The sequence below is a fragment of the Opisthocomus hoazin genome, chromosome 8, assembly GCF_030867145.1.
Source record: "Opisthocomus hoazin isolate bOpiHoa1 chromosome 8, bOpiHoa1.hap1, whole genome shotgun sequence".
Classification (NCBI taxonomy): domain Eukaryota; kingdom Metazoa; phylum Chordata; class Aves; order Opisthocomiformes; family Opisthocomidae; genus Opisthocomus; species Opisthocomus hoazin.
In genome coordinates, this window is record NC_134421.1 from 1501788 (window position 1) to 1513794 (window position 12007).

The following is a 12007-nucleotide window of genomic DNA, read 5'->3' on the forward strand; positions in this document are numbered from 1 at the left end:
TGCAGCTGGTCACCTCCCTTGCTCACTAGTCCAGTTTAAACCAGCAGTGTTGAAGTGGAAAGAAAAAAAAACCGCTTGCACCATTAGTGACCCTGTCATCCATTGACTCCTCCAGCTGGTTTTTCGGTTTTTCGTTTACCACCTCTCACCAAGCACTTGAGGCTCAGCTCCAGGGTCTCCCATGTTAATGGGATGTCAATACAAGCTGCTAGCACTCCTTACAGTCAGGCATTGGCCAGGAGCGATGCTGTAGGCTCCTGAACAGAGATCTGATAAATGGATCACAGTCTTGGCCAGAGTAACCTCTAGGCTTTGGCTCCCAGTTCCCCAAACAGCTCTGCCATTGCACCTCCGCTTTCCCCTGAATTCAAGTAAGGGTCCTGCCACAGACAACCTGGCTGTGGTGGAATGGCTCCTCCTGCAGAAGGACCTGCATTGCTTAAAACCTGCGACAATGAAAATACAAATAAATATGTTATGGAGAAAAGCTTGCATTGGCAGGGAGAAGGGCTGATGATTTATTCTTTCTTCTGTACTTAATAGCTTTCAAGTTAGACCCTCGTGTCTAAACCCCAGTTTCCTGCTGGGAGGAGAGGATTGTATGCCAGAAGCTCTGTCTGTCCACCTCAGGCCCCAAGTTGCTGTCCGCCCTTCTATCAAAAAAAATTAACCACTCAAAGTTAATGCTGTATGTAATCACCTAGATAAACAGTCCAATTTGCAAAAGTACTCGGCACCCAACCATCCTGCCGGTTACCTGTGTGGCCATCTTCCCCTTGCCTGTTGCCAGGGGCCACTCCCAGCAATATGCAGATGAAATGGGGCAACTTTGCTGGGCAGCTGCGGGGGTGACCCCACTTTGTGCTCTGGATGAGGGCAGAATCTGCCCCCTAGCCCCAAAAGGCTTTGATTTGTACATCTAGACAAATTCTCACAGGGAACTGCTGTATGGAAATAAAGAACATTATGCTTCACAATTAGAGAGGGAAAAAGACTTGAGGGGTTAAAATATGAAGTGGTCAAGCTATTAACCTTCTCATTTAGAAGCAATGGTCACCAAATTACGGGGCACGTGTCCTTCCTCCTCCTCCAAACAATGGGCCTTTGAAGATGATACTGGTCCGTTATGCGAACAAGCAATAAAGCATAATTAATCCTTTTCTGAAAATACTGGCAGTGAGTCACAGCTGAGCCTGAGGGGGTTAAAGAACTAAAATCAGAGAGCCAGAACGTCAGGCAAATAGCAAATCCTCCCACTGCCTCCTGTCACCCCAAACACCCAGCCAGGGCTGTCCCCATCGGTGACATGAAAAGTGTGGGCGTGTGGACTCCATGGTGGGGTGGCGGGGGGGGGGAGCTGGGTTTGTGCAAGCTCTCCTAAGGTAGGCTGGCTCTGTACAGGATGGGAGGCCTCCGAGGGAGACCCAGGAGAGCATGGGAAGTGCATCCAGAGTCAGCAATCCTCCCTCCAAGTCACGGCTGAAGGGCAGCAGGGTGCTGGGGGGCAGGGGTGCATGTGGGGAGGAAGCAGGACAGAGCTTTCAGAGACCCTACCTTTTAAAAAGTAATAGCGTATATAGGTCCTAGCTAGTCCTGCTAGTTACAAATCCCCTGGCATTGTTTGGGCACATGTGCTCCGGGCACATTGCAACACGAGCAATTGCATTTTGCTGGTCTTAAAGCAATTCCAGACAGCTTCAGCTGGAGGAGAACTTAATCTTCCCCTTCCCTGGTGAAATGTGCCCTACTGTGCATGGGCTATGCTAGAGGCAGCTGGACTTCTGGGAGGAAGAGAAGTGGCTTGTTAGCACATACTGTGGAGAAGCCTCTGGGTGAAACATGTTTTGTACATTTGATTGGCAGCCAGAGTGGACAGGGGAAAGCCTCCAGAGACCAGATGGGTCCTGCAGCCCCCTTTCAGGCAAGTGACAGTGTGCAGCTTGGATATCCTGAGATGTGTAGACAGGACAGATCACCTTATCCTGGCCCACTTGGCTTCTAATGCCCACTCTCCACCAAACACACTGCTCGGGCACATGTGTTCCCTGAAGAAATACAGTGGGAGAAAACCCTCGCCAGCACAAGAGAGACATGGCAGAGAAGCGCTCTCTTGCCCACCGCAGCTGGAAGACATGGTGTGCAGTTCACACACCACAAGACCATGCCCATCCTACTGCTCCTCTGGGTGAGACTCTACAAAGAGCAGAGAAACAAGTCACCCTTCTCTTCGTGCAGTATCATCTGTCAGGAAGCATTGCCTAGCTGCCAGCCGTGCTTCTCGTTTAAGCTCACTGCTCTTTGATCTGGGAGCTGTGTAGAGGCAGGAGCAAGGCAGACATTTTCTGGGTGTATGTACCCTGCTCAGGCAGCTCAGGCACCAGCTGCCAAAAGCCTGTGTGTGTTTGGAGTTAAATGGGATGGGGGAGCGTGTCTCCAAGCCAGCACATGTGGAGCAGTGAAGAGGCAGCAGCGCAGGCTTCAGCACACACAGGACCAGCCCACTCGAGCATGAATTTGGTTCATCAGTGACAAGTGTCCTCACCCCTGTTATTACACGGCCGGCAAGCTGGCATCTACTGCGTGTGCCTGCTCTTGCCACAGTCCCTCTCATTTGACTGTGCAGGTACACTTCATGGCAGCGTCTCCAGTCTTTGGTGGCCCAAGGGCACAAGCAGTAACATACTGCAGGCAACACTGCGCTTTGCTACCTTTGTTGGTGGAGGAACAAAGCCAACGGAGGATAAAACATTGCTCGTTGCAGATACCTGAAGAGATGATTTTTTGGTGGGACCTACTCGAAGAGCTGTTTGGTTGGGATGACTATATACAATCTTTTGGGCGTTCTCTAATTTACACTTCTAAGCAGCCCCTGCATCTAGCAGGAGTGAGCCCTCTTCCCAGCTTGTCTCCTCCCCGGGTCCATCGGCTGGTCCACTGGCATATAACACTAAACTTTAGCTTGTGCTCCCCATCAGACTGTGGCCACAAGTACCAGCTTGCCCATGAGCTGTAGGCCGAGGCAACCACCTAAATGATTTCTGGTTCTGTGTGCCCAGCTTTCTAAGGCCTCAGAAAGGGGCCCCACATAAGACCACCATTTCCTGGGGAGTCTTTGCTTAGAGAGGCAAAACTTCACTACTTGTGCTTTTCTTTCTCTCTCCTCTCTTTCTGATGCAAATAGGGTCTCCAAATACCCATCACAACTCTACCTTTACCTTTCCAAAGCAAGTGCTTTTCTCAACTGATTTTTCTTTCCCATGAGAGAGGGGTACCATTGTTCTGAAGTAGTATCATAGGAGTCAAGTTGAAAGCAAAACAAAAAAATAATAATTTAGCAAAACATTTGAATATCATTACAACAGTGATATTAAATATAAACCAAGCTGACAGTCAAAATTCCCCTGCAGTCTTCCCAGCCCCAACTTTGAAGACTGTGATGGAGAAGATTAACAAACAGATAGAAAAGCAAGGATGACTTGAAATAAATGAGAAACTAGCCAAATTCCTTTGATCCAGCTGAGAAAAAATAAAAGGGGGAAAACTAGCATAAATACTAAGCCTTTACCTTTTTGATGCTATCAGTTTTAGTAGTCCGAACTGCTGTTAGTACAAGTGATCACTACGCCTCAAGAATGCTGTCTGTGAAATGAAGATGTTAACATACAGCTGTAGCTATATGCAGTTTTATTATCAGGTCTTTGTTAAATGCTCTTAGATGCTATAGGTAGAAGACTATAGAAAGAGGCAACAAGTGCTATAATAAACTGCCAAATACGTCAGTATTTGCTACAAGATCTGCTTAACTCTGTGTTACAGACCTCATAAGCTTTGGCTTTATTGCCTGTGTTGATAGCCTGCGTGGTTAGGATAGGCAAGAAATTCCTACAGTGTTATTAATGTGAAGAGGCCTGTGTGTGCATGAGCACATATCTGTGCATGTACACATGTAGCCTATATACACTATCACTTTTTAACCTTTCTTCTTAGGAAATTGCACAGAAACCTCAAAGCTGCTGAGCGAGGAGCTATCAGGCCAACCATTTGGCCCTTCATCTGAAGTGGCATGGGAAAGGACAGGGCTTGGGAAGGAACGTTTTACTTGCTGGCTCTACCCAGAAGGCTGCTAGGTAGCTCAAGCTGATGGCTGTCAGCCCATTACATCTATTCCTGACATCTCCGTGTCGGTGGTCAGTGCCTGGTGAGAAATTGTCCCCAGAAAAAAAAAGTCTATGAGCAGTTACTGGTGGGTCTCTTGAAGTCACAGGTCACTTGCTCATTTAGTGGCTCATTGCTGTACTATTTCAAATCATTTGTGTATCCTGCCCTGTGTCACTCTGGAGGGTCTCCTTCACTGTTTGGCCCTGATTGCAGAGGAGATATGAGAGGCAGGATAGCATGTTTTTGATATACCCAGTGTAATTCCTGGTACTAGAACGGCTGTCTTTCACGCTAGCCTCCACTGGCCCTCTCTGCCCTTAACTTCTTCCCGCCTGTGAGGTGGGGGACATAGAGGAAGGCAGAACTCTGCAGCCCCAAGATTCGGTCAGAGTCATGAAGTATTTTAAGCACTCTCCATCCTTTTCCTGCTGCTGACTGCTGCAGCTGCTGTGCCCCATGCTGTTTCTTTGTACCAAAGAGAGAAGGGCAGAGGCATATTTTCTTTTCAGCACTTACTGATGCTCTGTCTTCTTCACCATCTCCTGTCTGCAGGCAGAGCAGTTGCTCCCATTCCTCTCTTGTCTTTTCCCAGACAGATGCCTTCTATGGTTTAGCACAAATTTCCTAAAAATAATAATGGCCTTTACTGAACAAGGAAGGACGCACTTCTTTCTCTTCTCTGACTTACTCTGCCTGCCCATTTTGGGTGAATCTGGTGTATAAGAGCCTTTACTTAAAGGCTACAAACAGTCTGAGGCAGTGATTGATTTGTCCCACATGTATGTGCTGTACTTGGCACCCTGGACTCTAGATTTGGGCCTGATGCACTACCACAGCTGAAAAAATTGCCTGGTCTGAGAGAAGCCTTGACATAGGAGGAGAGAAATACTTGTACGACAGCACAGGGAATAGTTTTGGTGGTCTCTTACCCCTTGTGCCCTAACTCTAACAAAAAACACATCTTTTTCTTCTTTTTTTTTTTTTTTTTTTTTTAAGATGGCAGCTGGCTTTGCTTAGGTCTCTCAGGTTATGGCTATGAAACATCAGATCAGTGCCAAGCTGAACTCTGTCACTGCAGTCATACCCGTCATGCCAGAGCCTCCCTCTATTCCCACACTAATATACCCTGGGAGACGCTACCAGCAAAGCACTTCTGGCACATAACATTCTGGCTATAGCAGATTTCTCCCTCCTCCCGACTTTCTCCTCCAAATCTGCAGCTAATAGCACCTCACAGGCTGGCTGGACTCTGTGGAGGAGCAGGAGGAGCACTGTCAGCATTCCCAGTCTCCTCGCACCACCACCACCACCACCACCACCACCACCACCACCACCACCACCACCACCACCACCACCACCACCACCCAAGGGTGCCCTGCTCCAGGGCCAGGCTGCCTGGGACCCTGCTGTAGGAGAGGGAGAGACTGTGCCTCTCACCTATTTATTCTGAAGCTGTGTGGGGGTTAATGCTCCTCTCTCCCAGTTGCAGAGTGACCCAGGTGGGGCTAATGAGTGCTTGCTTTGCTTAGCTAATTAGAGGCACTGAGAGCAGCAGACTGCAGTTCTAGGCATGGAGCATTTGCAGAGGGAATATAGTGTCTGTGGGTTTTATTTCCAGCCTTTTTTTTTTCTGTCAAATAAAAATCTCTGGCAGGACTAGCACAGCACAGATGGGAAAGAGCAATGAGATGAGGCTCCGTAGCACACTTCTCACCCTCCCTCTTCTAATCTGCATTATTCTGGGGTTTCAGGAGGACGCAGGAGCAAAAGATTAAGAAGGCTGGAGCATTTGTTCCCCTTCAAAGATAGATTTTCAGTATCTGATCCAAATGAGCATAGTCCTTTGGAGTCCAGCCTAAGTCTCCGCACTTCCACATCTCACCCCTCTTACGCATCCCATCATGTCTGCAGGGTCTCGCAGAGCACGCCGGCCGGCTGCGGCCCTCGCTGAAGCCCGTCTCTACCCAGAGGCACAGAAACCTCATGCTTTGCGTGGGGTGTTCGTGGACCCCAAAGCACTCTGCAGTCTGGTCAGAGAGGGCTTCACCCACCCTCCCTGTCTGAAGCGCAGCTGCCCCACGAGTGCGGCTGCCCCAGGATGCCGGAGGACAGCCTTCCCTCTCAGAAGGGGTGATAGAAACCGAGGAAGCCCTGATACAGTAGCCGGGCTCAGAAGACCCCAGAGGTTTTGCTGCTGGTGTGCAAGACCCCAGACAGACAGACAGCCGCCCGCCGCTCCCACCCGTGGACTGCCAGGCAGACCCGGCCCGGGTGCTGCAGCCTCTCCAGGGACCGAGGTTGGGCTCGGCAGGGCCAGGTCCACCCCTGCCAACCTGTGGCCTCATCCCAAGCTCCCATGCCTGCTGTGGGCTCATCCTGCCTGGTGGCAGCAGGGCAGAGGGCCGGGGTCAGGGGACAGCCGCCAGCGGGAGGTCTGCGGCACAGGTGGTGCCCACCTGAGCCAGAAAATTCACGTCCAGGAGGATTTTGGGGTGCAGGAGCCTGGCACAAGGGACGATGCTTGACCCGCACGGCTCAGCTTTGCTCAGCACAGAGGTCACAGCTGGAGCTGCTAACCATGCTCCTGACCATCCTACGTGTGGCAGTGGGCTGCTCAGCATGTGACAGCTTGAAGGGATCTGGATTTTATTACAACATCACCTCTATCATAACAAACTCAAAGAAGGCCCTTAGCTGCTGATGAGCCTGCCCCGAACTCACAGGCTTGATCTCAAAAAGCTGTGGTGTGAGCTCTCTTTATCTTGCCTGCCCAGCCCTTTACATGCAAATTGGAGTAAAAAACAGCTGTTGCTGAAAAGTGCTTATTTTTCCTCTCACTCTTGCAAGCTGTATTTCCCTTGCTTCTTTCTGGCTGCTATTTAGTTCCCTTCATGTTGTTTTCCCCTGGCTTTTCCTTTGTTTCGTTAGCAGGGAAGTGGCACATCATTATGGCTGGTCTTTCTCCAGAGCTGTCCTAGCTGAGGTCATTAGCTTGTGAGATCCAGCAAGGTTGCTGTTTGCATGGCTGTGAGACCTATGAAAAAAACAGCTAATCAATTCAGAAAATCATCTGGGTGGTAACCCCACTGTCAGCTTATTTCCTTCCCTTCCACTTAGACATCAAACTGACTGAAGAGGGCTCTGGGGAATGAGGCAGGCACTGAGAGCTGCTCCTCTGCAGACACATCTGCGTCTTTCATCAGCCGGGCTCAGGAAACACCACTAACCGGAGAGGGGAAAAAAATCTCTTTGGAGCTGAGAGGCTTGCAGTCTCCGTCCTCTTGCTCTGAAGAGACCCAGCCCAGTGGGGAAGAGATTGTTTGAGAAGTGGCTAATGCACTAACGTTGTCTGGCAGAAAGTGTCACATTTCAGACAGATCTGGGGGAGGACAGGGACCAAACACAGCAAGGAGGGTGGCGTTAGGACAGCCTCGCGGCAGCGAGCAAACCCTGGCTGCCAAAATAGCTCGCGATGGCGAAGTGGAACAGCAAGTGGCAATAGCACATGCAAATGGCCTTCTGGCAAATGAACTTACTAATTGTTGCACTTTGCTTTCACCCACTCTTTCGCTGGTTTGTGTCTTTGGGGACTACACCAAAACAGTGCACAGTCAGTGCCTTAAGGCCTTTACCACCACCGGTTTTAGTGACTAGAAGTGTAGACACACAGTGCCCCATGCGCTGGGACTCGGTGGTGTCACAGCTCGTTCAGGGAAGGTAAGTCACATCGGAAAGCCATTCTGTCAGACCAGCTAGCCCTCTGAAGGGTGGAGGTGGATGTACGTGTATGTGTCCTACCCATGGATTTGGCCAGCGGTCTGGAAAATGTCAAGGTTAGGGAAGGCTGAGCTTCATTTGCTTTTCACGGATCCAGGCAACGAATTTTTTTGAAGTATTGGTCTAGTTTGAAAAGTGAGTCTGTGGAACTGGCATCATGGGGTTCCGCATCTGTCTCTCTGTTGCTCTGAACCACGTTTCCCCAATGCACTAAAACCGGAATTTTTTGTTTTTCAACCCTGCAAACTAAACAAGAGCCCTGAGGCTTTAGCGGGGTTTTCCTCTTCATACGCTTTTATCAACATGGCAGCTTTTGCTCGCTAACCCTTTATATTAGTCCTCTATGCTGTTGTTGCTTTTGCAAGGAAAGCAGACAAAACCAAGGCACAGGAAGGGGAAAAGCATCAAGAACTTAATTTTGTCACTAGACAGAGTACTTTTAATTGTGCATGCAAATGGGAAGCAGAACTGCACAGCAAAAACAAAGGCATTTTCCTCCCCTGCCAGGGCTGAGTCAAAGTCTTTTTTTTCCCCTCCTTTGTAGTTGCAGCTTGATAAAACTCCACAAAAGAATGAGCAGCTTGAAAAGGTTCACTGGGAACTCATCTCCTTGTTTCATTTTGTGAAATCCAGAGATATCCAATTACATTAGAAACAGTATCAGGGCAATTAAAGGCAATACCTTTTCATACCATTCACATCTTACCTGTGGAACTTGCTGCTGCCATGTGCAGTGGAGCATAAGGGTCTTACCAGGAGTCAGGGAAGAGTTCAGAAGATCACAGGCATTTGTATAGATGATATTAAAAGCTGTAATTGAAACAACAAAAGTTTTTAGTGATGTAAGCCTTGCTTACCAACGCTAAATTCAGCCCTTGCCTGTGGAGTCTGGGAAGTGTTTCATCAGTTGGGATGTTTTCCTGCTCCTACCTACCACAGGCTTTTGTGTCCCTGCCCATGATGCCGGCCCCTGGCACTGCAGAGTGCTGGAAGACGGGAAGAGTTAGCCTGACCCAACACAGAGCACCGGGGCTGCAGGCTAAGCAAACCCAATAGCAAACGTGAGCATGCACTCAGGGCCGGTTCTTAGCAGAGCCACAGTAACTGCTCCTCGCAGGCAGATCACGGGAGACTGAGGCATCCCACTTGTCTCCGTGCCTTTCTTCTGCCCATGGCTGCCTGCCCTGCCTGGCTGCGTGAGGAGGAGGCACGCGTGGGGCTGACTCGCCCACCTTGCCTCGGCTGCGCGTCTTTAGAGTTTTATCCCAAGGCGCTCGCTCGTTTCCCGGCTGCCGCACGCCGCTTGGCTGGCCCCACGGCCGAAGGGTGCAGCTGAAAGGGTGAAGTGCTGAGGGTCCCCGGGGTGGCCGTGCGTGGGCTTTTGAGGGGGGGATTGGAGATGGGGAGCAGGTGGCGCGGTGCTGAGCTGCTCAGCTGTTGTGTGGCTGGAGAGAGACAGGCGCAGCTGGGCGAGGGAAGGAAAGAGCTCCAGGTCTGGCAGGCTTTCTGTTTTGCAGGTCTGTAGCTGGCATAGAAGCAGCAGAGAGTGATCCAGCTGGGACACGGGGACCTGCCCTGCGTGGGGCACGGGGTGCTTATGCTCCCACTGGGGCCTGTGCCGTGGAGCACCCTCACAGGGGTGCCATGTGCATGCACAGGGGCTGTGACAGCCTCACCCCAAGGCCCGCACTGCTTTGTGCCCGGGCGAGCACGCTGGCAGCAGCCCCTGCCGTGTGCCAGCAGGGGCCTTGGCAGCACTCTCTGGGGCAGGCACTTATATCTGCTCATGCAAATAACCTGGAAGTGTCCCCTGGAGTGGGACAGCTGGTCCCCGGCAGCGTTTTTGGGAGCATTCTTTATGTGCCCATGTAAGTACCCTGGCAATCTCTTTTGGGACTCACCAGCAGGGGCCCTGGCAGAGGCCAGGAGGCAGCATCTCGGTGGCTGACACCATGCCAGCCGAAGCTTTCCAACAGCAAAGCTTTCTTCTGCCCTGAACAAAGAGCCAATGTGGCCAGCGTTATTGATGTGTTTCATGCCTTGCTGCTTTTAACGCGGCAGGAAAAGACTGAGAGGAGTTTTAATTTGTCCAAATGGTTTCAGACAAGGTTAATACAACTCATCGATAAATGCCACTTTTTATTAAGTTGTAATTGCAATGTCATTTCAACGGGCTGAACGTGTCCTGCCTCCTCAGTATAGCCAGTAGGGTTTTTGTTTAAGGTGTGCTTCCGTGAGCTTCAGTGGTTTATTTCCGTTGCAGACACAGGAGCTGACAGGCTGCTGGAGAGTCCGACTGCCTCAGCGAATTCCCCTTGGCCCCAGTCCCCGTGGCTGGCAATTACAGCTTTACGTCAGCACAGCAGTCAGCGACGGATGCTGGGCTGGGACTGCGGAGCGAGCAGGTGGGCCAACAGTTTCAGAGGCAGTAAGATGTTCACAGACTAAATGCAGTTGTTGGATCTGCTTTCTTCACATTAATGGAGATGGTCCCTTGCAAGAAGCTGCAATCTGGCTGTGTCTCAGTGCCTGTGGCACAGCCCTCTGTGTGTTTTATGAAGCCTGATTTCTTGTATTGCCGTAGGGCCTCGCCAGGGCAGAAGCTGGATGCAGAGTTTAGACCAAAATCTTTGAACCTAGCACACTGCTGTACCTTGATAGCTCTTCATCTTGGTCCAGAAAGGGCGCTGGTGGCTGCTAGCCCCCTCTTCTCCTCAGGGACTGGTAAGGATGGCATGAATATTGAGCATTTCATCTTTGCTGTTGTCTCCCACAGGTGGGTTTTGAACACGCGAAAGAGATGTAGATAGGATCTGGTTCAGGTCCAACTCACAACAGGGTGAATAAAGAGAAACTACCAGAGTCACTGGAGTCAGTTAGAAGTTCAGCTTGGCTTATAGTTCTCCCTCTCCAGACTGAAATTGTGAGTACTTTTTTAGCATGAGAAGGTGTGTGCATGCACATAATACCCCTGAGGTACAGTTCTCTCCTATGCACTGCAGTGCTTTCTGTCCCCAGCACAATTTCAAAAACTTTGCTAAAATGGTTATTTTCATGCAGTTGGCAATTTCTCTGTTCCTCTGTTCACTCCCTTTTTTTTGCAGCAGCAGCTTTCCACACGAGCAAGATCTTTGTAAGAGCAGAGAACTTCACTGCTGCAGAAGGCTGAGGGGCAACAAACCACTGCTTGGCTGTAACGCTACAAACCATCCCTCCCTCCACAGCCCTGTACCTTTCTGTAAAGCTGGGGAAGTGGCAAAGGGCACCCTACACAAACAGGCAGGCAAACTAGATCTCAGTGTTGTAGAAAACTCACAGCGATGGAAAAGAAATGGCAGCCAGCCTTAAGTGGCATTCACTGTCAGATATAAAGCCAGAGGGTAAAAGTGTCTGAGGCAAGACTCGGTGAAATCACGATACGCAGGTACTACTGCGTGGTTCGCCTCAGGTTGTGTTAGGTCAGGGCTTGCTGGTGCTCGTGGAAGCAGAACGGAGGATTAGACTGCTGTACGAACACCGGTTAAAACACAGGCTCATCCCAAACAGGCAGAGAGCTTGGGATGCAGGTGAGCGATGTCTGGTAAGGGTCTTTTCCTTTAAAATGCCCACTGCTGTTACCATGGGCGTTTGTGCTGGCGTGGTGCTTGAGTCTGGAGACTGGCAGCAGATTATATTAATCCCTGGCATCTATACCTGCTTTGAGAAGGATTACACAGTGTGGTAGCTAGTGTCAGGCCCCGGAGCGCATCCGCTGGGGGTCTGGCTGCCTGGGCTCAGGGCTAACTTAGCTAATCATGCAGGTGCTCCGTGCTGAGGAGGGCTCTTCAGGACAGCTCTGCTAAAAAGCCTCAGTGAGGGCTGGTTCTGCTCTTCACTTGTAAGCGGAGGATCATGCACTTGGTCCCCACCTGGGCTACCTCGCAGCTACGTAGCAGCCATGCCTATGCCATGTGCCCTGTTTATGTGGACCTTGGCCTGAGGACTTCAGTCCCTGACTTGACCTTGGATCTGTCTCTTCATCAGACTTGCGCAGCAATTGCTGTACTCTTGGCTGAACATGGTTACCCATCAC

The 12007-nt window shown here is 50.4% G+C and overlaps 1 protein-coding gene across 4 annotated transcripts in view; it reads left to right on the forward strand.

Moving 5' to 3' along the window:
* Positions 1–12007, forward strand: part of ADA2 (adenosine deaminase 2) — a 47019-nt gene that overhangs the window by 8455 nt on the left and 26557 nt on the right. Inside the window, exons 2-3 of one of the 4 annotated variants that reach the window (XM_075429382.1) lie at positions 10199–10340; positions 10712–10858. The exons of 1 other annotated variant lie outside the window; for it this stretch is intronic. Coding sequence is in view for 1 of the 3 variants with exons in the window: in XM_075429381.1 (XP_075285496.1) it covers positions 10312–10340 (29 nt within the window). In the remaining 2 variants the exon portion in view is untranslated. Of the gene's footprint in view, positions 1–10198; positions 10341–10618; positions 10859–12007 lie in introns of those variants that run through there. 2 more of the 4 variants (XM_075429381.1, XM_075429384.1) reach the window with 2 other exon arrangements.